At 37.5% G+C, this 27742-nt stretch overlaps 1 protein-coding gene across 2 annotated transcripts; it reads right to left on the reverse strand.

Annotated features, from left to right (window-relative positions):
• Window positions 1-558: 558 nt before the first annotated feature.
• On the reverse strand, window positions 559-27719 carry LOC143848673 (golgi-to-ER traffic-like protein). 2 transcript variants are annotated; one of them, XM_077357666.1, is made up of 12 exons: window positions 27486-27719; window positions 25316-25395; window positions 24412-24490; window positions 17093-17174; window positions 14300-14363; window positions 13646-13736; window positions 13098-13181; window positions 8913-8959; window positions 8334-8462; window positions 2019-2103; window positions 1558-1638; window positions 559-809 (listed from the first exon to the last, which is right to left on the reverse strand). In XM_077357666.1, exons 1-12 carry the CDS (start codon window positions 27531-27533, stop codon window positions 783-785), a joined length of 897 nt encoding a protein of 298 aa, XP_077213781.1. In that variant the 5' UTR covers window positions 27534-27719; the 3' UTR covers window positions 559-782. The 2 variants fall into 2 exon arrangements, with proteins under 2 accessions (XP_077213781.1, XP_077213780.1); XM_077357665.1 differs by having other exon boundaries at window positions 14300-14450; window positions 27486-27708.
• Between the last annotated feature and the right edge of the window lie 23 nt (window positions 27720-27742).

Raw genomic sequence — 27742 nt, forward strand, 5'->3', positions numbered from 1 at the left:
TCCCTTGAAAGCGTTAGAGAACAAAGCCTAGCTGCCAAAATCTCAACTACTACTTTTTTTCTTTTTAGCTTGGAAATATCAATATCAATTCAAATCTAATTTGGTGAACTGGCACGTGTAAATGATCCAGACCTTTCATTCAATAGTTTGGATCATAGTGGGCCACGGGAGTAAAATTGCACCTATTGCAGAATCACAACAGTCGAATCAAAGGAAGATTGCAAATTGAATGTTAAACTGACTGTTGAGATCGTCTTGTGGAGTGTGTATTCGGCTGTTATATGCAAGATAGGGCCCACTGGATGAACAGTTTGGATCTCCATACGGGCACACCAATACACCATACTAAAGATTAAAATTATTGCCTGATGGGGACCCATATCAAGGTCCCTACCATGCAGAGCTCGGGTCATGATAAGCATCAGACGCGCTTGTGACACTGGCATTTTCCTGAAGTAGAACACATGATTAGGCATAGACGTCTTGAGGAACAAAATGCAATTTCTAAGTTTTAAGAGGATTGTGTGGGTGCAAAAATGCAACATGTAAATGCAAAGATTTGAAATACGAAAATCAGCTAAGGGGTAAATAAGATTTGGAGTTAAATACATTTCTCTGGAGTTTTCCCATTTTATGATGTTCTTCATAGATTAGTATAATCTTCTATTTTTTCGGAAACAGCTTCAAGTTTTGGAAATGCCAAACTGTGTTGCCTCATTGGTGTAAACTGAAATAATGAGACAGGGGGCACTGCTGCTTTGAAGTAGATGCAGCGGTGATTTTCAAACCGCTACTTCACCTCCCATCATCTGCACAGGAAAATTTGTTTTAAGAAAAGAATAAACACTACTATGAGCATATAGGTGATAAAAAAAAAATAGATGTTACCATTCAAATGTGTGTGGATTTGCTAGCCTCCTTCAAGGAAGCACCTTCGCACTCCGTCCTTTGCAAGTGATGACAGCCATGTCAGATGAATTAAATGAATAAAGCAAAAGTCAACATATGCAGCTGTCATCACTTGCAAAGGACGGAGCGCGAAGGTACTTCTGCAGAGGCTAGCAAACCCCTAAAACAATATTGAGATAAGATCAAAGTAGGGCAAAACCCAAAACCGAATGAATAATCACACAACTTTAAACAGTTTCTGTCCCTAAAACAAAGTCAGAAGAAGGCCGTGCAAAAATACAATTGTCATCTGCAGACTACAATCAAAGAGTTCAGGACCATCGGAAAACAGTGCAGAATTCTCTGCATGCTACAATCTAAGTGTTCAGGACCATTAGACAGCAGTGAAGAATTTTAAAATACAGATATTAAATATTTTCTTTCCATTGGAACAAGATCAGAAAATGGACAAAAAAGATTGCACTGAACAAAATAATTTTGCCATATAAAGGAAATGAAAGAACAGAAAGGTTAGGAGAGTGACTCAAAAATAGTTATTCTAAATTCTCATAATTTTTTTTTTAATGGCTCTGTATTCCACATCATTTGCATAAGAAGAGTTCATAATTTAAGTATCACTTTTTACTTTTGAGAAAAATGACCAGTCACCTTAAAGAGATCTCCAAACATGCCTTGTAGGCCACTTTTACGCCTAACTCCATAAAATTTCTCCGCGATTTCATCCAGTAACTAAACAATAAAAAATTATGTCAGAAATTGCATATAGCAGCTATAATGAAATGAAGAAACCAATGCCTAAATGCCATATATAATAAATGTAAAAGAAAGATTTTAAGAGTAATTATACAAGAGAATAAAAATGTCTCGCTATTTAAAGTAAGATCATAAGAGAAAGATTTTAAGAGTAATTATACAAGAGAATAAAAATGTCTCGCTATTTAAAGTAAGATCATATAATGAAAAACCATGAATTTTTTTCTACAAAAAGTAGTGCATAAATGTGACTTGTGAGTATGATAAACAAACAAAAGAGCACTGATACAGCAAGAAGAGGAAAATACTGAAAAGATTGCCATGAGAATTTCCAGCCAAATAGAAAGAATCATCACCTCATCAAAGAGAGGATCCCTTTCTATACTTGACTTGTAATTTTGTCTCAGTATCCTAAATAGTGGCAAAGCATCTCTTTCCAACCTGCAGAAAAGAGCAACAGATCAAAATAAAATCAAACTAGTCTTTGTTATTTATTTTCATTTCAAAGTATTACAGATGAACCTTTTACAAATACATTCACTAGTAAGCAGTATCAAAAGATTCAAAAAAAGTAATATATAACAAAATCCAACTGAAGCCTTCATCAATGAACAGAAAATTTTAAAGATAAATCCGTAACTTAATTCATTGAAAGAAAGTTCATGCTATACCTAGTCTCTCCTCTTGGGAATTGCAGTTTAATCTTTTCATTTATGTTACTCATTGATGCCGAACTAGAAGCTTTTAATATGGTTTACACTCCGTACTTATGGCATGCCAAGGGCTCCCTATTTTAATGAAGATATGGCCTCCATTCTAGGTACTATTGCTCCCTTTCTTCCAATGAAGCAGTTAGGGTTCCCTCTTGAGGATGGCGGTCTATGGCCCCATGATTGGAACATTGTGGTCTAGAGAATTGAGTTCAGGGTTAAAAAGTGGAAATGGAAATACCTCTCATTCCAAGGTGGAAACACTCAATTAGAATCCTCATTAGCTATCATGCCTACTTACTACCTATCGCTTTTTCGGATTCCGTCATCAGTAGCCGAAAAGATAGAAAATATCGAGACGAACTTTTTGTGGAACTATTACCCTATACGGAGGCTCATTTAGTTAATTGGAACCAAGTTTGTCTCATAAAAATGAGATGATCTGAGAGTCAAATGCGTCAGGAACTAAATCTGGCCCTACACGCCAAATGGTTGTGGAGCCTGACATCTATACCCGACGAACTCTAGGCTGAAATCATTACAGCCAAATACCACGTCCAAGGTTTTCATTTCTTCTGTGGAGAATAGAATTCTGAGGGCTCCTCCATTTGGATATCTACGAAATAGGTTTTCAAAGAGTTCATCGAAAACACAAGATTAACATAGGGAATCGTTAAAAACCATTATACTGGCTTGACAAATAGGGAAATAGGACTTCAAATCCGATTTAAAATTGGGAATGGTTCAAAAACAATATAGTGGCTAGATAAATGGTGTGGGGATTCGAACCTAGCATACGACTATTCCACTCCGTATCAAAGATCCTCAAGAGCCAAGGTAGAGTACTGGGTCTTTCCGCTAAAATTCAAAGGTCTTACCTACCCTCTTAATTATCCCAAGACAAGGAAATTTGGGCCCTTGATTCATCGAGATTTATCTCCATAATTAATACTACTACCAATCCATGTCCCGGGTGGAATCTAGTATTCCTAAAGTTCAGGACCAATGCGGTAGCATATTCAAGTGACAACTATATGACTCGTTCATTTGTCATCCATGCAAGTTTGACCTAGTTTATGGATTGTTACATGACTATGGCCTAATTAGTTGGGTCTTTTCTTAATTTATTCTTGGTATTATGAGTTTGACTACATAGGAAAAGTGATATTTTGACTACATAGGTAAATGATGGTTCGACTACATAGGAAATGGATAGATTGCATAGGAAATGTTTTAGGTATTTATTGTGGAAGTTATATAATCCTCATGTCCAGTGTACTTCTCTATACAAAATGAGACTCGAGGAAGACTTCGGTGAAACCTAATTTTTTGTACAGACATCTTGTTGCTTTTTTGGAATTTGAGCAATTCCTCCTACCCGGCGTTGAGCGATTTTGCCACAAACCGTTTAAGAAGTTCTCAGCTATATCCTTTTTTGCGCCAAGTGATTCGGCCATAAACCGGTTGAGTTATTCCCATTACAAATCAGTTGAGTGATCTCTCTCTCTCTCTCTCTCTCTCTCCCTCTCTCTCTCTCTCTCTCTCTCTCTCTCTACAAACCTCGGCATGCATCAAGTTGGTATCACGTATCAGTGTGAAACCTAATTTTTTGTACAGGCATATTGTTGCTTTTTGGAGTTGAGCGATTCTTCCTGCCTGGTGTTTAGTGATTTCACCACAAACCGGTTGAGCAATTCTTGGTTATATCCTTTTTCGCGCTAAGTGATTTCACCATAAACCAGCTAAGTGATTTCCAACAGCGTTGAGTGATTCCTTTATAAATCAGTTGAGTGATTTCTCATTATATTTCTTCCATTGAAAACCTTGGCCTGCATCAAGTTGGTATTAGGGCCAAGTGGAACCTGAACTGGTAAAATTGGTTTTTTTTATGAATGGTCAAATGAACTGGTTAAATTGTTGTGAACAAACAAACTAGCATTTTCTATATCCAAAAAACTGGCATATTATATATCACTGGAAAGGTCTTTGAGTCTACTCTCCAATGCAGTTGGAATTTTCTACAAAGCGATTTCTTCAAAACACTAACAGTCATCTGAGTAATCTGTTATATCCGAGCTTTGTTGTTGTTGCAAGCTTGTAAAAAATGCCTCCTTGTCAACGACCTTGTGAACAACCTAGTCTCGAAGGAATGAACAAGAATGAAGATGGCTACTCTTAATTCAAGTAGAGTTATGAAAGTTCGAGTGAATGATCAATGGTGTGTGGAATGTTTGGCTAGAGCTCTAATGCTTGGATCACAATTGAACTCAAGAAACTTGATGAGAATCTTTTGAATGACTTCGCAAAGAAATCAAGGACAAGTTCTCTTTTTAGATGGGATGAATGATGAAGTAGCATAGTGGATGCCCAGTTGGACAGCCACATGACAACTATATGATCACTCCATTTGTCATCCATTTGGTGCATCCACGTAGGTTTGACTTAGTATATGAGTTGTTACATGGGTAATGGGAGCTATTCAAGTATGGCCTAGTTAATTTGGTTTAGAAAGAGTATGGCCTAGTTAATTTGGTTTTGAAAAGAGTAGGCCTAATTTTATTTTTATTTTTTTTGAATGGTTAGAGTATGAACTAGTTAGTTGGGCACTTTCTTGGTATGATGAATTTAACTACTGGGGTTGAGCCTCTAAGACAACGTTCTTCAACCATGAGGTCCGAGGTTCAATCCCAGCTCACCTAGCAAAAAAAAAAGAATGACTAAATAGGAAAATGGTATTTTGACTGCATAGGTAAATGATGGTGTTTTGGCTACATAAGAAAATGGTTATATTGCTAGGAAATATTAAGTCTTTATAGTGGGATTTATATAATCCTCAAGTCCAATGTACTTCTCTATAACTATCAATGAGAATGGGACTCAAGGAGGACTTTGGTGAAACCTAATTTTTTGTAAGGGCATCTTGCTGTATTTTGGAGTTGATTAATTCCTCCTTGGGAGTTGAGTGATTGATACCCAACATTGAGTGATTCTGCCACAAACCGCTTGAGCGATTCCTGATTATATCCTTCCTGGGATCGAATGATTTTGACATAAACCGCTTGAGAGATTTCTAGTAGCGTCGAGTGATTCCGGCACAAATTGGTTTAGTGATTCCCTGTTATATCTCTCCTATTGCATATCTCTTCTTGCATCAACCTTTCTCTGATTGTCATTGCTTTCTTCTGGGTAGCTATGAAAGGTGAGATTCTCACAAGGGAACACCTCGAAACTAGGAAAATTTTGGATTCTAAAGATTGTATTTTTGTGGTGGCCCAAAAGAAAATCTGACCCTCTTGGATATGGCTTTACTTGCTTACTTTCTTCAATTTTAGCTGTAATTTGCTTGGTTTTGGATAGGGCTGGCAATTTCACCCATGAAACCGGGGATCCGCCCCGCCCAGCCCGGAACGAGGCGGGGATGGGACGGGGACATGGACTTAAAAAAAATCCCCGTGGTGGGGAAGGGGCGGGATGGGGACCCGCCCCGTTTTACTATGCAAGCCATTATCAATATCCTCTTATTTTAGTACTGTTTTAGTATTTTTTAAGTTAACAGTAAATATTTTTTTTATGCTAGTGATATTGGCACTACCATATTTTGATAAGTGCACAAATACGGCTTGTCTTTTTCTTTTTTTGGGGTGTTAAAAAGCTTTTTTGAGGTGAGGTTTTTTGTGTGAGGCGGGGATGGGGAGGGATGGGGATTAGGTATTTCCCGCGGAGCGGGGACGGGGAATGGTCCTTCCGACGGGGACGGGGACAGGGAATGCAACATCCCGCCCCGTTGCCGGCCCTAATTTTGGAATCATTATTGACATTTTTAAGTGCTGAATTCGTCCTTTAAAAAAAGAGGAAAGGCCTTTGGAGAATCATTTTTCCTTGGTCATTTGGTAAATTTAGGAGTGAAACTTAAGAATGTTTTTATGTGTAAAAACACAGGTAGAGTCATCAACAATCTAACTATTGAAGTGTCTATTAAGTCTCTAAAAACCAATATTTTCAAGGATCTCACTCTACACTCTCTGATATCCGATTGGATTGATGCTTGTTCCTCTTAGATTCCATCTTTCAAGCCTCGGGATGCTTGGGAGGCCCCCCAAGACAGTTTATCTTAAGCTAAATTTTGATGGCAACAGTAAATTGGATTCAAGTTCATTAGTCAGAAAAGCCACTTATGGGGAGACCATTTCAGCCCCTAATGAAAAGGTTCTTTTTGCTTATGTTGTTCCTAGTGGAAATGACCAAGCTATCGATGCAGCTGTCAAAGCTGCACGGTTCAAACTAAAATGCCTCAAAAAGAGGATGCTAAAGAATATATTCTTGGAGGCCAATTCCCTAGTATAGATTTAACGAGAAGTTGGCTGCCTTCCTCTCCTATATTCGTGAAGCTTAATTTGATGGATATAGCTTTGGGAACTCCAGGTCAACAGGTTTGGGGGTTTTCTCTGTGAGGTGGATAGTACAATGGCCCCTTAGGTGAGACAGATGTGAACGATGCTGAAATGAAGGCTCTGTTGATTGGGATCCCTTTGGTTGAGTAGTGATTTAGACCTTCTGATTGTTGAAGATGATTCTATAAACGTGATTCGGTGGATAAACCATAGGGCGAGCTACTCGTGGAGGTTCGCTAATGTGATCGAAGAGGTCATGGAGCGAGTAGAGGAGGATTCTGCCAAGTTCCAACACATTTGGCACTCCGCTAATAGTGCTGGTGATCAGTTGACTCAGTCAGGTGTTGCCAGACCCAGCTTAGAGTTTTTATTAACTTTCTTCTCCATTGATCCTTGATTATTGTTCTGATTGTCGAAGAAGTTTCTATACACATGATTCGGTGGATGAACTAGGGGGCATGCTACCCGTGGAGGTTCGCCAATGTGATCGAAGAGGTCCTGGACCGAGTAGAGGAGCATTCTGTGAAGTTCCAACATATATTTGCAACCTGCTAATAGTGCCGGTAATCGGTGGACTCAGTCCGGTGTTGTTAGACCTAGCTTAGAGTTTTTTTTACCTTCTTCCCCATTGATCCTTGATTGTTGTATTTTTCTTTTTTTCTCTTTTTTGGTTTAGCTTGTTTTTGTCCACATCCATCCCCAGGGTGTTGCCCCATCTTATTAATAAATCATTTCCATTCATAAAAACAAAAGAAATTGGTCCCCCAGCTTCGAGGAATGTTCTTTCTCCCACAAAGAAGGAAACTTCAGGCTAACAAGCTAGCAAATTTGGGATCATTTGTAACGAAATGAATGCCCGGGCCAAAATGCCTGAGATGTAATTTTTAATTGGTTTTTGCTTTTGGATTGGGGAGATTTCTTGGCATTCCTATTGCATGCCCTTTTGTGGATAATATTTGTAGTTTTGTTTCTCTTTTACTTTTTTCTCTGTTCTTTCCTAGTTGATGTTTGTCATTCCCCCTTGTCATACTAATAAAATCCATCGATCAGGAAAAAAAAAGAGTAAGCATGTGATGACAAATTCTAGGCAACTAACATGAAAAGGAAAAATAATCTCAGATGCTTTTCATGATAATAATTCAAACATAAATGATACTTCATGACAAATTTTTGCACTTTTTTACACACCGATAGAACTAGAAAGGAAATATCTGGATTGCAATTGAGAAGGATGGCCTAAAACGGTAATGGAAACGTTAAATTAGAACATCTGAAGCATGAACTTACTGATCCAGAACTGAAGTAAAGTGATTTATGCCTTTAAGACCTCTAAGTCTTACTCTTCAACAGGTCAATTATACCAGAACTTACCCATCATCAGACTATAGCTAGTACTACCAGTGTTCAGCAGTACAAGGAGACTTTACAATAAATTGAGAAAGCAATTCTTTTGAAAAACTTCCATTCAATGTTATTTCCATCTACATTATAGTAATGGTGTCCTCATTAACAATAAGACAAGCTTGAACAATAACAAGAAAAGGAAAAGGAGGAAGCAGGTAAGACTTACGTCTGCAGAAGATAAACAATAAATGTGGTGAGGTCTGAATGCGGGAAGTCGAGTTCTTTTGATTCGAGTTCCTTCTTTAACTCATCCATTACATAGTTAGCATCTCTTAGATTCCCTAATGATAAATACCTAGAAGGAAAGCATACATTGTGACTGTCAAGATCTTAATGCCATGGGGTGTTCAAAATAAGAAACAAAAGCTGGTAAGAAACTGGAGGCGACTATACAGAATGACAGTATACATAATCATGCAGAAATATTTTCATTAAGGGCGTGTTTGGCTACCATGAATTTGTTTTCATTATAAATCAGTGTCTCCAAGTGGAGATGAGGATGAAGTGGCTAAAAATCAGGAAGCACAAAACAGGAAACTAGTGTCTCCAAGTGATAGAAGTGGCTAAAATCAGGAAACAAAAAACTCTACTCAAAATGTATATCGCAATTTCCATATGCATGGCAACATGAAAGATGCCTATCCATATCAAGGAAATATTGATGCCAGATTACATTTATGGCGGATGATGCTCAAGAGGTTGAGAAGTAACTACGGAGAAATATCTAATATTTAAACAAACTTACAATAGAACTGCATGTGCAATGGCCAAATCATCTTCACCTGGATAGCACTAGATAATTGAAGTGGATATTAGTCAATGGCACTAGATAATTGAAATGGATATTAGACAAATCACAGTAAAACTATGCAAAAAGATGCAACTGTTACTGTCAAGCAATTGTGGTGGAAGCTAGCATACTAAACTACCAGAGAGAAAAGGGTGGGGTCCCCTTAACAAATATTTGGCATGACAGACAGGCAACAGACCACCCCATCAATGATTTCAAATAAAGCGCAATGATATAATAGGAAGATAAAAGCAAGAAATAACAGAAAAGATAAAAGAAACCCAGCATATTACCATCAACTCAAGAATAATATGTTCAGTTGATATTTACATTACTAAGTGTGTCAAGTGATGAAGCAAAATTAGAGGCCTAAATCAGAAGAAGCACCGAAAAATGAAAATAGCAAGAGAAGGGACCGATCAAGAACAAGATCTAAAATTTTCATGAAAAAAATGTATAAAAAGAGAAAAGTGTTCCTACACGATCGTGTAGATAAGTTATCTACTCCGTCGGCTTAAAACACAGTGGGCGCACATTGTTTGGGTGATTCAAACCATTCATTTGATAGGTCCTCACATAGATAGGGTGTGCCCAAAAAATCAGCTCTATAGAATCATCCTAACCCTTTGAACTGTGGAGGTAAAAAATGAACAGATTTGTGAAGGTTTATACCCGTCCATTTTAACCTCCACAAATCTAAGGGTTGGGATGATCCTGTGGAGCTGCTTTTTTGGTCACACCCTATCTATTTGAGGGCCCATCAAATGAATGGTTTGCATCACCCAAACAATGTTGGCCCCCACTGTATTTTAAGCCGACGGAGTAGATAACTTATCTACTCGATCGTGTAGGAACACTTTTCTCATATAAAAAAACTCACAATGCTTGTCACTGAAGTTTCCGATAATTGTGGTATTAAAAAATAAAAAATAAAGTTTATGATAATTTTGGGGCTAGAAACAATGAAATCTTGCAAACACTAGAATGGCTCAAGTTTCCTTAGCATCAATTCTATCGTGCAAAAGCACTTCATTACATCGTGACACCTTCTCCACCAAAGCATGGCATCCTTAGCAAGATACATGGCTGCAGTACTTATCTTCTTCATCTTCAAGCTTAGCAGTCTTCATGTATTGCTCCATTTTTCATAGGAAGTTCTACAACAACTTCTTGGCATCACAGGCACTGCCATATCTCCTTGATTTGGAGATTCGAAGTTCCTTCACTTCCATAGTGAGCACTCCCCCATCAGCCACCTTCTTCTAGAGGATGTACCACCTTAGTCTTCAACTCCTTGACCTCCTCTAAGGAGTTCAATATGTCATCCCCAAGGCCTTATTTGGATTGAAAGAAAAACATTCTCACGGAAAAAAAATTCTTGGGAAATTTTTTTTTCTTTCCTTAATTTCGATGGAAATAATATGATTATGAATAATTTCGAGAGATATCATCTTAAATTGAAGGTACCTCTAAATAAAAATTGAATGGGTTGGTTCAAGTTATGATTTTTCATGTGTAAAAAAAGTACGAAATTTTAGAAATATTTTTTCCTTTTCAAACTTTTCCAAAAAAAATCCTTGCAATCCAAACAGGGCCTAAGTGTGCTCACCGCACTAGTGGCAGTGCCCATCAATACCTCGCCTTCCTCGTCTCTTATTTGAAAATGATGAACACACTGTGCATGTTGCCTTCAAGATTCCGTTGGCCATCCCACGCTCCTAACTGACGTCATCCATGTAATCCATCTTGGTGGCTAGATGCACCACTCCAAGCACCAACTTGCCCACCCTTTTGTCCAGTGGTACCAAGTCCATGGACCAATCTATCTTCGACTTCTGAGATTAGTCCTTCCATGACTTGTTGCTTGCATGATCCATAGCAATGACCTTCAAAGCTGGTATTAAAAAAAAAAAGGGTGGCCCAGTACACGAGGCTCCCTCCATTGCGGGGTCTGGGGAGGACTAGATGTACGCAGCCTTACCCCTGCTTTGCAGAGAGGCTGATTCCGTGACTCGAACCCGTGACCACCAAGTCACAATGGAGCAACCTTACCGTTGCACCAAGGCTCGCCCTCTTACCTTCGAAGCTGGTATTATGCTTCTAAAATCTTACAGACGTAGCCCTCCTTATCTTACTAACTTAGTTAACCTAGATTTGGTACCCACTATCATGGGCAGACTAACTTAGTTAACCTAGATTTGGTACCCATTGTCAAGTGCCTACTAATCCTTAAACTCACACTCGTGAGACACTCATGCAATGCCCCAACATTACCTCAAGTGGTCTAGTCTTGTACCTAAGATGAGTACGACAATTAGACACAAGGAAGAACACAGGAATAGATTGAAGGAGTTATATTTCTCTCAAGAATGCTTACAAGTTATGAGGTTCGGAGGTTTCAAAGGAGATTGCAAATGAGGAGCTCACCCCAATTTATAGACTCCCTCCTCTAATGCCAATGGTCCTCATCATTCTACATGGCAATCATCTAACGGTCCAGGGCCATTAGAGAAACTAGATACTAGAATTATATCATCATCTCTACAAAGAGCTTACAAGAATACTCCAGAAACACGAAAATATCTACAAGTGTATACACATTTCCAGGTCTTTCAGGAATCATCTACACAACTATAGCGTTCTTGAACGTTCTTCATTATTCCACGGCATGGTTGAGCCTTCCTTAGGCCTGTAAAATTGGATCAAGGGAGACCAATTGTAACCTCATGACACTGAGTTCCAAAAGGTTGAGTAGCAATTCTATAAAAGTTTATTTATTTTCCACATGAGTTAAATAGGGTTTTCGTTTTTCTTAATTCACAATCGCAAAGTTTATGTAGCAAAGAAAAATCATATGAAAATACAAATTGTGACAATGAAGCGATCAACCTAAATCATAGAGGCCTCCCATGCATTATCCTTTCGACGGAAAAATATTGACAATCATCACAAACATTCAGAATCTCCTCGATAATATCTGTAGGCCTTCATGGAAGTTTCTCCTTCTCTTCTAATTCACCTTACGAATTTAAGGATGTAACCCTCAATCTAGAAAAAGTGGCAGGAGAAGACTTTAAACTCCAAAGAGAAGAGCCAAATCTTCAGCCTCGTCGGATTAATACTTCTTTTTTTAATGACAACAAAAAAAAAACAGAAGAGAGAGCTTTTATTCACTGTACTCCTTAAAACCCAAGGCCCATAGAAAAGCCAATCTAAATTTGCTTATAAAAAGATAACAAGAACAATTAAAGTATACACAAGTTTTGTACAACAATGAATTAACTGTGTTTCTGTCCAATATAGTGTTGAAGCCCAAATTCATTCCTCACAACGTACATATTGGAAACTAATAAAATTAAATATACATTGCCAACAATAAAAAAGAAAGCAACGTAGTATAAACAATTAACCATTCACCAAAAGTTGGACCGAATTCTTCTCTTCAGGCAAAAGAAAAGAATGGAACCAAAAGAGGAACATTGGACAATGCATAACCTAAAATTTTAAAAAGAAAATATGAACAGGTAGAAATAGAGAAGAAAGGGCATACACGAAAACACAAGAACACAAAATGTGTTGGACACAGAACTCTTCTGTTCAAACTGACGTATGGGTAACAAAGCTGTTAACTTACTCACTTCTCCAAACACTGAAGTTGTTGGAGAAAGGCATTATTTATCTTTTATACTTTAACACTCCCCCGCACGTGTGGCCTACTTGGCAAACATGTGGCACATGTGGTCCCACTTTGGGCCGACCATCACATATGGATTTTCGCTATCTGGGAGGTTTGAACTCGAGACCTTTGGCTCTGATACCATGTTAACTTACCCACTTCTCCAAAAGCTTAAGCTGTTGGAGAAAGGCGTTATTTATCCTTTATACTTTAGCAAAAGCTAGCGAAAAAGGGTATGGAAAATTCTATTTATCAGGAAAGGGTATGGAAAATTCTATTTATCAGGAAAATAGTTCAGCCAACATACATAGAAGAGTAAGGCCAATATTTGATCATGACGGATCTTGTCTTGTTTATTAACGATTCATTTCTGATAGATAAGAGCAAGTTTGAATTGACTTTCCTGTGTCATATAGCACATTCCATGACAGATTCAAGTGAATAGAACATTAAGAAAGACTAACCTTGCCCATAAAATTTACTAATGTAGAGGCTAACTTCTCTGGATGGTTCCCTCGAACAAAATGAAATGACACCTTAGCCATGTCCTGCAAGAGAAAGTATAGTGATCTTGAAAGTGTCAAAAAAAAGTACAAGCCAAAAAACAAAAAGACATGATGCACCATACTACGTGTTACATGTTGCAGTGCACTAGTAAACTTTGTAAGGATCCTGATAAGGATTTGATAATGTATTCATGTGCCCTCAAGCTTTTAAAAGTTGATCTCAAGATGAGGCAGAAGATCAGTGTCAAGATGGTCACCAGACAAAAAAGTTAAATGAGTAACACAAAAAACTTCGTGATCAAATTTGGGTAAGATTTGTAAAACCTTGGAGCGAGGGCATAATCTAAGGAAACCCAGGGTCAGTGAAATCTGCATTCTCTTATATAGTGAAAATAAAGTATGCAATCTACAGGAAATGCAAGGTCAAAAGAAAATATATGGAATGTTAATAAACAGTCCATAGTTAATCTGAAATCATAGAGGACTAAACCTCCTCCAGGACCTACCAATTCAGGAGATTCAGAATATATATATTCAGCTAGCATGTCATGTAGTTCAGGAGATCCACTCCTGGGAGCTCCAAATTCTGCAGACCACCTGAACAAAATAAGTAATAGGTTAGTCATAGTTCGTCAAATATTGTTTTAAAGTTCATTGTAATAGGGAATCCAAACACGACAAAACTATAATAGCATGCATTTGTTTATCTTTCTTTTCCGTTTTTTCTCTGAAAGAAGTTGAACAGTTGAACTGCATTCACAAGGATAAGGTTTGAGATAGTGAATGGAAATTAGTTGATTCTGTCTAAAATGCATTTAAATTTGTTTAAGTTTACCATTCAAAAAAAAAGTTTACAACTTTGTAAATTTGTACATCTATGATGCTGTCTGAGAAAGATATCATTTTAGAAACAATATCTGCAAGCAAGCAAGCACGCACATAATATATAATGCCTTGACTCTTTCTTCAAAAGCTTTGCTGAGTCAACAAGTTTTTTTAACATGGCCAGGAGATTCAAATGTGGAAAAGCAATTTCCGAGTAGTGCTTGAGTTTTTTAGACATTGCTCAAAACATTTACACAGTGCCGACAACTATAAAAGCATGCCTTCCATAAGCTCCTTTTACACCAAAAAAAAACATGGAGATACCAGTGACTTACTTAATTGCAGCCTTCAAGAATGACGAACAACCTTCAACACGTGTTTTGGCTGCCCCCAAGGCTTCTGAAAGTTTTTGCATGTCATCATCATCCCCCAAAAGTTGTGGCAAAGAAATCCGTGGAAACTCAATGTAAATATTCCTGATGCGATCTAAAGTAAATTTCTTTTGTCATGATCATGAAAATGATGGAGTAAAAGCAGTTGAAAATAGGTCAAGGACTAAAAACATCAATCAATTATAAAAAAATGTTGAGCGACATAAAAAAAACAATTCTCATCCAGACAAACTCCTTCGCTTATATGAAAAAGGAAATTACTCTGCCCACCATATAACCAAATTCCAAGAGACATCAGCAACACACATATTTGGCAGCCATATGTCAAGATATCTGTAGTTTGAGTCTCACTTATCATACCAGCATATCCAATCTGAAACTTGCGAGGTGGATAAATACGAGTGTTTTATTTATGCACTTGGATTTAACTATGGCTGTGCAAACACTTTTAACTTATTCACTCGGTTAGTGTTGGGAACTGCCCTTATTATTTCCCTCAAAGGATCTCATTATTATATTTTATTTATTGATGATTGCATTTAAGTAACATGGACTCTATACCTTTCATAAAGTCAGGATATTTTTCTCAAGTGTTTCTTACTTTCTTGACTATTTAGAGGAAAATAAAATTTAACTTAAGAACATCTGGGGCATACACCCCTCAACGAAAAGGTGTTGCAGAGAGAGTAACAGCACTTTCTAAAGGTCACTTGAACTCATCTGATTAAAAACTAAGAATCAAAATTATTCTTTTGTTATATAAATTGCTTATTATCACAATAGCAAGCTTGTCTGGAAATCTCCATTTCAGTTTTAACACTTGTACCTTCTCTGTTACAAATTGTTCCCTGGATTTTGGTTGCATATACATGTCCATAAGTTAGGGCGATAAGTATGATCTAAGGTCTATCAAGTGTGTCTTCCGTGTGTACCGTACCATGGAGAAGTAGAGTTGGACCCATATTGATAAAAAAATGTGAACGGGAAGACCACCATACTTGTATTATGGTGACAATATTGTTCTTGATGTGATGATATGGATAGCAGTATCACTTCAGATACATCTGAAAAGTAGGTTGAATATAAGGATCTGAGCATTTTTTATTTTTTTTTTGAAATGGCATACTAAGGATCTGAGCTTTCTTTAAGCATTCCTCAAAACAGAAGTTGTTTGATCCAAAAGGGGCATCTTTGGGTTTCAAAGGAAGCCCTAGACTAGATATGTTGGAAGAGATAGGAAATTAGAGGCAAAGCTTGTAGAGATACACCTATGGATCCTATTCTACAACTAAAACTTGATGATGGGAAGTTTTTAGAAGACCCAGGGATGTATCATCATTTAGTTGGAAAACCATTTTATGTCAGCCATTACCAGTCCTGACTTCACCTTCACAATTTGAGGGTACATCTAGTTCATGGACAACCGGTGTGTACCTCGTCTAGATGTTGTATATAGGACTTCAATGTATCTCAAATCAACACCTAGACAGGGAGTTATGTTCAGTAATCTAAGCAAATTCAGTCTACTTTTCTAGATGCGGGTTGAGCTCCTAGAGATGGAAGGACTATTTAAAAAAAAATTGTTCCTTTGTAGGAGGTAACTGTGTGACGTGAAGTGGTAACCAACTAGAGGGAAGCGAAGCTGAGGGCTAAGGAATGTATAAAACAATGGCCCGTGCATGCCACTTGTGAGAGATAGTCATCATGCACATTCTGTTTGATCTTAGTTCAGAATGGCTATTTTATTCGATTACTCAACCATCCATACCGCATCCAATATTTCCTTTCATGTAAGGACTGCGAAGTAGACTGTTAATTCATTAGGCAAACGGTTACACAAGGTGACATTTGTCCTCCCTACGTACATTCAGGAACTTAGTCAGCTGATAAATTCAATAAGGTGCTAACGGCAGTCTACACATGATTCTTGGCAAGTTGAGAATGAAAAACCCTCAAGCCCAACTTGAGGGAGGGTATAACCGAATTAGCACTTGGGATTTTGTGAGTCATTTTTTATATGATTATGCAGATGTATTCTTGGGTGTTTTTATTATGTCACATATGAGTGGCATTTCAGTAATATTGTGTAATGATGTATAATGAGTGAAGTGTTGTTATTAGAGAGGAATTGAGCAAGTCTCTCATCCTCTTTTCTCCTTTCATTTGTCCAAACAACTGTAGAGAAATTGCATAAAGATTGCATAGGCTACGAACTTGACAAAAATATTCAATTTTGCTAGGATCGATGGGCAAAGTCTCAAAGGTTCAGTGCTGGTTTTTTTTTTCCTTACAAAAAACACAAATGCTAGTGGAAAATGCAAAGCCTACTGTTTCTGTTCCATTATAGTCATTTCAAGGGTGTTATGATGACTGATGAGCAAGGGAGGGGGGTATATAAGCAATTTTAAAAAGTCCCTTCAGACTGCTCCAAGAAACCACTTGAAAAGGACTTGATTAGAACTGAAGCATGGACAATAGAGTTCTTTCATTAAAAAGGAAAATGACCTTCACATTTGCCTTCAAAAAAGAGATCAGAAACAATAGAGAAATAAAGAGCAAGCAGATAAACATCGCAATTTTTTTATTTTTTATTTTGAATGGCAAACATCGCAATTTTCTACACAACAAAGTTTGGAAAGACAATGTAGAGTGCAGTTTAGAAAGGTCAGGAAAACGAAATCAGCGAGAAAATTCACTCCTAACACAGAATGTTATATTATAAGATAAGAAGCTGACCAAGAGTTTCTTGATTACAATGAAATTTTCCTTTGACAAGTGCCTCCACAAACAAAACAGCAAGTTCAGCCCCGCAAGTGACCTGAAAATATTTTAGTTAGAAGTAAATCAAAATATTATTTCTAACAACAAAATCTGATTATAAATCAGGTAGAAGAAAGTGAACATTAACATCACGAAAAATTCAAGCTTTCCAAGAAAGGTGAAAAAAGCTTCAGCTTTCAGCCACAAGTCAACTTCAACTCAACTCAACAAGTCAACTTCCCAAGTAAAAATAAAAAATAAAAAATAGTAACATCCCATATCAGTCAATAAAGGTATAGTATAATAGTCTAATTTACAGAGCAATAATCAGAAAACACACTACAGCTCATGGAACATGTTAAACAAAATTTTACTTGATCACTTCAGAGGGAAGGAAAGCCTCTCTTTGCAAAGGGATAAGCATTCTTTCTAGTTTCTCTACCAGATCTTTGGTAATTGAGGTTAACTTGCCATTTGGTGAGTTAGAAGCTATGTCACAAATGTCATTCTCGAAAATTTCTCGAAAAGGGAAAATCTCGGGATATATTATTTTTTTATTTTTTCGGGTTTATATTGGGAAAAAAGGTTAAAAACAAATTTATTTAAAAATATATAAAAATATTATATTTAAGAAAAAATATAAAATAAAAATATCGAGATAATATCGTGATATTATCGGGATATTTTATGATAAAATGAATATATAGCTATATTTTTAAAATCTAAGGATTATTTCCGGATTTTGTCGTTTTATCAAAATCTCGCGATAGAAACGAGATATTTTGAAAATATTGAAGATATTTGTGGCAGGTTAGAAGAGACTGCTTATTTCTATTGCTAACCATTGCAGCCTATCAGAGAGAGGCCACTCCAAAGAACACAACAAACACCAAGATAGGAGAACTGCACTCACATTAGATCAGAAAAAACACGGTAAGAGAAGCCCATAGCATTAAGTGTAGATTTGGGCACAACTAGAGGCAAAATGAAAGTGTTGAATGCCCTTTAGAATGCCGAAAATGGATAACAGCCCCAAAAAACGATTGCAATCAAAACAAAGGCTCAAACCAAGTTGTTCCCCATCAAAGAACGACCACTTCACTTGGGCCTTGTGATCTGCTCCAGATCTTAAAATGAAGCCAAAACAGTCTTGTTTTGCCCCCAAAAGAAGAATGACTCAAAACCCCATTAAACAATTTACAATCAACATGAAACTTTGTAGGTGCATAGCCCTTGAGGAGATCCAACCCCTAAGATTCATTGACTCTGATGGAACCTGTTGACGTAAATGTCCATACAGTGCTGATGTCAATACATGTACGCCTGCCGCCCTAGGGTTCTGCTCTTTGGTTTGGTTGCTTAATTCGACGCTCTAGATCGAATAGAGATGCTATGATACCAAGTTGGTTTGTGAATCTAAAGATTGATGCAAGAAGAGGGAGGAGAATAAAAGAGGAGAGAAGAAAGAAACACATGAAAGGGAATTGGAGAGAGTTTAACTCTCTAATCCCATCTAATATTTATATTTTATATATAGAAAAAAAAACAAAAAGAAAGCACATGCATGTAAGGGAGACACATAAACATGACATACAAATAATACTACTCAAAAAGAATTTCTTGGTGTGTCCCTAATGAGCCTTTGATACCCCTTTGGAAATTTGAGTTAAAGGACTATGGGGCTAAATTTTGTGAATAGGCTAGTTTGAGCAAATTTGGAAGTGGTTTGGAAAGGTTTGAATAGTTGAGTTGGGTTGTGGGTAGAAAGTTGTATTTTTAGTAAGTTTTAATAGGTGAGAATCAAAGCTAGGGTTTTTCACGAATTTAGACATTGCTGTGGTTTAATGTTACCAATGGAATTTAGAAAGGATCCCAAGCGGAAAAATTGGCTTTGGAAGCGATTTGGAGAGTTTCTAAATATGAGTTTCCGAAACACTTAGGTTATGCCATCAATTGGGAGGTCAAATCACTGATCAAAATGCAAGTCCATCGATAAAAGTGATCATCGGTCGATAGTTTTAGTTTGAAAACATAGTTCTCGTCAAGGTCTTTCTCGATCGATAGTTTGCTAGTTTGACAACATAGTACTCGTCAAGATCTTTCCAAAGATGCAAGAATCGCCTCCATCGAATATCCGATGAGGGATCTATGGTCATTTGAAGTTAGGACTTTCGACAATGCTATGATCTGCCCCTTGGGCATTTGGAAACATTTGGACTTCGATAAAAAGACGAGGATATTTTGAAATCACTTTGAAATATCATAATTGAAAGCTGCTTAATCGCATCTGATTTTTATTTTTATTTTGGAATGGAAGACAATTTCATTAAAAATGACCCAGGTGGTCAAAATACAAAGAAAGAATGAAAATCAACAAAGAAAAATACAGGAGAGAAGAAAGAAAGCAAAGATAGAGCTCAAGGAGGAAGGGAATCAAACGAAATTACCCCAAACAGGGCCTCATTCCTCTGTCTCCACGATCTCGGCACCTTTTGCATACAGAAAAGACATTTTTAGAATTTTCTTCTGGATTTCTAAAGGGAAATGTTATCCCAGTATTTTGATGAGGGCACTCCTCACTTTATTAAAAGTACAGTATGGTCCACACCATTGGATGATCCAAACCGTCCATTAGATGGGCCACAGCCTTAATAGGTTGTGCCCCAAAAATCATTTCCATAGGTTGATCCTAACCCTCCGATCTATAGAGGGTTAGGATCAATCCTCTAACATTCAGATCGGAGGGTTAGGATCAACCTATGGAAATGATTTTTGGGTCACAACCTATTTAGGCTATGGTCCATCTAATGGACGGTTTGGATCATCCTATGTTGTGGTTAAAGGAAATCATTTCTCTAATAGGGTCAATTTGGTCAAAGGAAATCACATAGAAAGAGCAGAGCAAAATTGCGTCTGAAAAGAGAATCGTACGAATTGTGGACGAGCACCGACTCCGTTATACGCCACTTGCTAACAGTGTGGGCTAATCACGTGCGAGAGCCTTCCCTATTCACTCCTCTCTGACACCTCCGCCAACTTTACCACTTTAACTGAACCTCGGCCCCACTTTCTCTAGCTCAATCACAACCGTTCGATTTAGATCTCATATAAAACGGGATCGTTTTCCTAGCAAATCTCTAAACTTAATTTACATATTAGTTGCTTCTAAGATCACTTCTAAAAACGCTATTATAATAAAGTGAGGAGTGGTGATCATCCTCCAGCCGTCCATTATTTAGATGGTCCATACCGTACTTTTAATAAAGTGAGGAGTGCCCTCATCAAAATATGGTAGTGCGGATAACATTTCCCTTTCTAAATCTTACTCTAAAATGTAATATAATCCGTTAGAAAATGGCCTTAGAGGGGAATGGATCTGATTATGACTTATTTAGAGGAATTTCCTTCTAAATTGAACGTCTCTCTAGACAAAACTTCAACTGCAGTAGTTAATCCAAACAGGGCCTTAAGAGTGCTTTCTTGTTCTTTTGCATTAAAATCAAAATAAAATATTTGGAAATATTTATTTATCTAAGAAATTGTTTTTTAATTAGTTAGTTCTCTTCATTTTCAATATTATTTGCTTTTGCTGTATTTTATGATTTGGTCTGCACAATCTTTGGAACGTCTTGGGATTAACAGTTACAAGAAAACCTAATGAAAATACTTGCTTCTAGGATTAAATTTTATGAGTAAAAATATCATAAAAATTTTTATAATTAGGATTGGAAATTTTCAATGTGATGGATTTTATAATAAATAGTATGGGTGTTTTGAAATTAATATTTACAGGAAAACCGCACAAAAACATGTGAGTTGAGGAGTAAGTTTTTATGAGTAGAAATGGAGCCTTCAAAATGTAAGTATTTAACAACTATAAAAAAAATTTACATCTATAAGCTGTAGAGATATTTACTTGCATAAAAATTTACATCTATAAATCAAATGGGACTATTTATATGAATTAGTTTGCTTTATATAGCATGTAAAATCATAGATGAGGATTGCTTCTATAATGCATTCTACTTCTGTTTTAGTCGCAGTTATATGACAATGGATTCTTCCTCGTTATGGAGTATGCTTTATGATAAAATTAGGAGAAGATTTCACTAATCTTGGATTTCTCGGATGAATTACAAAGAGGAGATTAACCTAATCCAACTCACTTGCCTAATCCAATCCAACCACTCAATATAGCCCAATCAAATCAAATCTTCTAATCTCAGAATATTTGATCTTGATTTAATTTCATTCTTAAATATAGCCCACTCTCTTCCTGCTCCCTATAAATCCCTCGGTGTTTCCCTTATTTTGCTTCCACCGAATAACTAAGTCTCTGGTTTGTTGCAAGTAGTTGTAATGGAAAATCAATCTAATCGAGGACGAGCCACGGGGTCTAGAGGGAGAGGAAGAGCAAATGTCAAAATCCAAAGACGAATTCCGGCCGAGGGAGCCCCGGAGGAAGTTTTTCCGGCGATAGTGGTGCCGGAGGAGGGAGAGGAAGAGCAAATGTTGAATATCCACAAACGAATTCCGGCCGAGGGAGCCCAGGAGAAAGTTTTTCCGTCCATGGTGGTGCCAGAGGAGGGAGATGAAGGGCAAATGTTGAAAATCCACAGACAAATTCTGGCCAAGGGAGCCACGCAAGTTTTTCCAGCCATGGTGGTGCCGGAAGAGGAAATACTGGAGCAAGTATTTCCGGCCATGGTGGTGCCGGAAGAGGAAATACTGCTATTGGCGCTTGGAGCACACCTGGTAATTTCTATTTCTTTCATCATTTTGGCTTTCCGGAGGTAATTTTTTTCTTTATTTTTTTGTTTACACAATTTAGACCCCGTTCATTTCGGATTATGCGGAGCGATTGTGAGACCGGAATCGGTTATCGCCAAAATCTAGCAGCTAATTGCGTTCGGTTTGGCATGTCAATAATCGGTTCCGGGATTGCAATCGATTGTAAATGCATACGCAAAATAATCACTCTCTACTGGGTGACTTTTCGGGAAAAACGTAAATTCCGAATCCATTTTCCATTTATAACCATGCTTTACAGAAATGATGAAATTACCCCAAACAGGGTCTCGTTCCTCCGTCTCCACAATCTCGACACCTTTTGCATACAGAAAAGACATTTTTAGAATTTTCTTCTGGATTTCTAAAGGGAAATGTTATCCTAGTATTTTGATGAGGGCACTCCTCACTTTATTAAAAGTACGGTATGGTCCACACCATAGGATGATCCAAACCGTCCATTAGATGGGCCACAGCCTTAATAGGTTGTGCCCCAAAAATCATTTCCATAGGTTGATCCTAACCCTCCGATCTATAGAGGGTTAGGATCAATCCTCTAACATTGAGATTTCGGTAGAAATTTCAGTTTCGGATAAGAACGAAATTTATGCCGAAACTGAAATTTAAAACCATGGGGGCGGCGGACTCCAGTGAAGCAGAAGTGCAAGCTGTTCATCAAGGGATTAACCTACCGGAGAGAGAAACCTTGGATAAGGTTGTGGTGGAAGGGGGCTCTCTCAATGTGATCTGTTGGCTTAGAGGTTCTCTCCTTGTTCCTTGGAGGTTTGTTCATTTTTTATGACGAGATTCAAGATTTTGGGGACGGTCACGGGATTTCTTTTTAGCATGTGAGGAGGTCCACTAATTTTGTAGCCAACAAGCTAGCTAGGGATGGCGTCTCTAAAGAAGATTTGGAGTTGTTTGATTTCCTCCCACCTTAATATCACTGTCGCAAACCCCAGCCGGAGGTAGGGTTGTTAATGATTGTTGGCTTGTATTTTCCTTTCTTTCTTGTATATCTATTTGTACCACCTTGGTCTTTTCCATCTTAATGATTTTATTTAATTTTTGAATGGTATTTTCCATCTTAATGAATATCTCTGCCATTCAAAAAAGAGCAATGATAGATACAAGGGAGCCCTTGCATAAAGAGCCGCAAAAGGGCTCTTCATTGGATCCACGTCATTTTCAGTTACATTTCAAATTCCATTGAAAAAGGACGTGGATCCAATGAAGAGCCCTTTTTTGGCTCTTTATGCAAGGGCTCCCTTGTATCTATCATTCCTCTTCAAAAAAATACGAGGATTTTTAAATCAATTTGAAATATCACATTTGAAAGCTTCCAAATCGCATCTGAAAATATCCTCGTAAAGGTATTTTGCACCATTTAAAAGGTCTTTAAGAGTATTTCGAAATGGAGTAAACTCAAGTTTTAAATATGAGATCAACTAAACATCTTTAGGCTCGAATCTCTAGAGTTGCTTTCGAAATGGTTATCCTTTCGGTCTTTTGACTCTGTTAAAGAGACGCTTCACTGCATTCAAAGAAATACAAGTGATCCTCATTAGCACAAAGGACCTTTGAATAATGTTAGGTTGTGTCTACAACGTGATTCTAAATGGGGTAGTAAAATAGTGTGATTTCTCTCTTTTGTCGGTTGATAATTTAAGCATGAAGAAGTGAGAAAAAAACGGAAGTGGTACGCTCCGAGGAATAGAGATAATTTGCGGGAAATTCCTCTCACCAACCTCTAGGCAGTAGGCACACTCATGAGATTTGAAATGGCAAACCTAGTTAGTGTAGAAAATAGAGATCCTAGATGACAAGAAGCACTTCAATAAGAGTTCGGTTATGTTTTTCAAAATAAGGATTTACAACGCCAAAATAAAATTTTAAGCACTGACTAATGCCCTCCAAAAGGGTAAAAGTAAAAATTTGGGAGAAAATCCCTCCCTCAAGAAACTATTTTCGTTCTAATCTGACCGGATTAAATGTGTGGGCCTATCTCATAGTTTCTCTAGAGAGTGCAAAATATGTAGGCCCAGTTTATTTACAATTTTTCACTGCCAACAGGTACAAATCATACATTTTAAAACTAGAATCAACTATATTTTGTGATGTGCAGTAGCAACTTGCGAACAGTTCAAAATACCATATAATTCCAGATAGGGTAGATCAAATTTGTTCTCTAGACGTTGTTTCTTTCTGCGTGAAATGGGTGTAAAACAGCCGTTCAAAAAAATGAGTGTAAAACGAATTTGACACCCACTTTTAAGTGGAAAATGGACTTCAAATTTATTTTACACCCATTTTACATCGAACGAAATGGAACCTTAATGAAAACAGTGGATGAAAAAATTTAAACAAGGTCTTAATATTTGTTTTTAAACTGAATTACAAGGTTGATTGCACATACATCTTGAACCTAATTATTGGAATAAAGTTGATTGGCAAGGTCTCTTCTAACCGTCAGCTTTTATTATAAAAGAAATTGGGAAGAGAATAACCTGCCCATGTTTCAATTGGATGGAAGCACCTGATTGGAGGATATCCAAGGCTTCAGAATATCTCTGAGCTGCAATATACCTGTAACAACAAAAAAACCCATGGAATCCTGACTAACAAAAAAAAATATTGAATAGACCAAAGAAGTGAAAGAAAAGAAGTAATAGATTAGATGATGTCCCACCATTCAAAATTTGGACCAAAGAGTAAACGCACACTGGTTCAACTCAGGCATCATCTGATACAACTCAACTCAACCCCAAAAGGAGTCTATAAACATAATAGCTAGGGTTTACTTAAGAAAATTACTGAAAACCATCTTAAACTTGCCAGTCAAATGAGCTTTTAACTGAAGTTGGCTCAAATAAGTACTGGTTTACTTTTTCTTGTTGAAGCAGCTGTATTATTTTTTTACACACAGAAAAGAATTGCCACCCCTAAAGTTTGGCATTTTGACCCGTGAATGCCCTATTTGACAGAGTTTCGCCTTAAAAGAGAAAGAACCGAAAGAAAAATTCAACGAGATACACAAACTGAACTTGGATGAAACTGTCAAATTTTAAGGGACTCAAACCTCCTAAGTAGGAATTATAATTCAGTCTATCAGTTACTATCATTCAATTTGTTTCTGACAGGAATATATTGCTCCTCTGTTGAATTGGTCCTTTTCTTTATTTTCTATTTGTAATATTTATGTTTCATGAACTACAAGCCAGTTAAGGTTTAAGAGAGCAATTAAACAAATTCAGTGCTTATCCAGGAACACTAGTGAAGCAATAGCTGCAACAATACAACCTAATCACTTCCATTAAATGCATGCAACTACAAGAAAGATTTAAAGCTTAGCAAACATAAATTCATGGTATACCATGACTATGTGAATTTAAATATGGAAAATCCTCATACCTTGCACTAATAGATTTGTACATCTGTTGGGCTCCATAGTAATTTCCACCACTTACAGTTTTCTCTAACTTCTCTATGGTCTGCATTTTAACAGAAAAGGTAATGGTGACCATTCAAAAAAAACATAAAAGGTAATGGTGTTCTAAGAATACTACCAAATAAGCCTAGAAATACACAAATAGAATTTTCCTTAGAACTTGTTGTGGAGGCTTCTAGGAGAAGAAACATGAACCAAAAAAAAATATTTTCAAGACCCCTAAAGGTGACAAGGGTGGAAATTCTAATGTATCGTGCAGTAAGCTCGTCTTTTTCTCTCGCTTTGGCTATCCAGAAGAACATCAAATTGTACAGAAAATACCAAATAATATGGAACAAATAAATTGCATGGCAAAAAACAGCAGAATGTCAAATGAAATCATGACAATGTGCATCCTACTCTTTAGCAAGGACAGAATTTTGCTCAATCTATTATTCTTTCATTTAGTTCTCTTTTGTAGAGAGAAATTTGGTCTATATAGGGGAATTTTAAAGTACACATAGAGACATGAATGCTAAGAATTTCATGAACTGCCACACAAGAGCGATTAAAGTGTAACAAGTTCTTTATTTTTTGACAGTTAAGGGTACCACCAAAAGCAAACGATAGACTTTTCCCTATGGTACCTAGATAATTGTATAGGCCCAATGCACAATAATGTTTTGAGGGAGGTGGAGTGTAATTTTTCCTGTTGGGGAGGAAAACGAGCAGCATCAGTAAGAGGACGACACGTGGCTGATCCACTCGACAGACTCAGGGGCCGGCTCCGCCATTCGTGATCCTTAGCAGAAACCTAGTCACCTCACAAGTATCCAATGCCACGTATTCACCAGTCGTATTCTCCCGCGCCATTCCAAGGCAGAACAACGTCCTATCATCCGCCTACTCCAGGATTACCACTATCTGAGGTCGAACACACTCCATCCCTCATTACATCATCAGCTCTGCCATGTCACATCCCTCTCTAGAGCCGTACACGCATGACCTGCATCCCCAACGATTAAAACAGTGTCACGTACTCACGTCACTATTACATTGTGCCCAGTAACACGGAACTCCACCTATAAAAGGGAACCCTTTACTCCACGTCCGGGGCTTCTCCCCACATCTAAACCCTCATACCGTAGGGCATTCTCTCGGCCCCTATAAGGGTAAATCAGAAACCCCAAGGTGCACAGCTTCCACCTAACTGGAACCCCCTGTGTATTCAGCTCTCACTCTGGTGCTTCCGTCTAACTTGAGTGCCGAAGGGTTCCCCCGGAGTTCCCACTCCAGGTGGTCCCTAACCTTTTGTCTGCGGGAGCAGGTTGTAGGTCAAGGTGAACTCTCCCTCCCCGCCATCAGAACCTAACAGAAGGCAGGACCCAGCACTGTCGGGAGTTCAATCACCTGGACAGATTTGAGCAGCATCATTTCCCATGTTCATAGAGAAGACAATGCTATCGCCGATTGTCTAGAAATTTATGATGTATCGTACCCACGATTGACGAAATGGAATGAGTTGTCTATTTCATAGAGCTTTTATTGTTTTTGCGGTGTGTGGACTGTCTCTAAATCTTCCGGTTGCCGGGATTCCTTCTGTTTGTTGAGTTAACTATTGTAGGTTTTTTCTTGTTCCTTGTCTTTGTTTGTTGTATCTAGCTTGTGTAAGCTTACACTAGCTAGGCCTTCTTATTTAACCTCACTTGTTCAAACAAAAGGTATCGATTATCATACCATAGATTCCATAAATGCTATTTTGAATGGTAAAGAATTGTATTAATATGAATAACAAAAGGGGGCAATCCCGCGAACGATATGGTCAATACAGAACAAAGAAGATGTACAAAAGGACACAAATTAAAGATCAGAACAAAATTACACAGTCCGCTAAAGATCTAGAAAAGGACACCTATTAAAGATCATAACATAATTATAGTTTAAAACCCATTTCATTAAAACCCATTTCATTGAAAATCTACTTATTGCAAATTCACAAATTAGGTATAACAGACCGTACACAAAATTCAGATAAACAAAACAAACCTAACAATATCAGAAATGGGTTTTGTAAGCTGAGTCTCTTTTGTTAATTTACCCATGATTTGTTGGAAATTTAGCACTTTTATTGATTTTTTTTCTTTGATTCCTTACCTCTTGAGACGGAGCCAAAACCCCCTTTTTGCTTCTCTCTCTTGACATGACGCCTTGTGAATTAGCAAGAACGAATTCGAATGTGTAATTGGTGTTGAAAGTTAAAACTAAGAAGGGTAGATTCCGCTCTAGATAAAGAGGGAGATTCGTCGATTTGAGTTTGTCCAGTAAGGGCGTATTTTAATTAGGTTTGTGAGAGATGATATAAGTAACCCCTCGTTCTAATATCGACACTCCCTTGTGCTTCATCGTACTAA

Source organism: Tasmannia lanceolata, unplaced genomic scaffold (assembly GCF_043159265.1).
Source record: "Tasmannia lanceolata isolate RefF3 unplaced genomic scaffold, GAP_Taslan_0.1 ptg000016l, whole genome shotgun sequence".
In the NCBI taxonomy this organism is placed as follows: domain Eukaryota; kingdom Viridiplantae; phylum Streptophyta; class Magnoliopsida; order Canellales; family Winteraceae; genus Tasmannia; species Tasmannia lanceolata.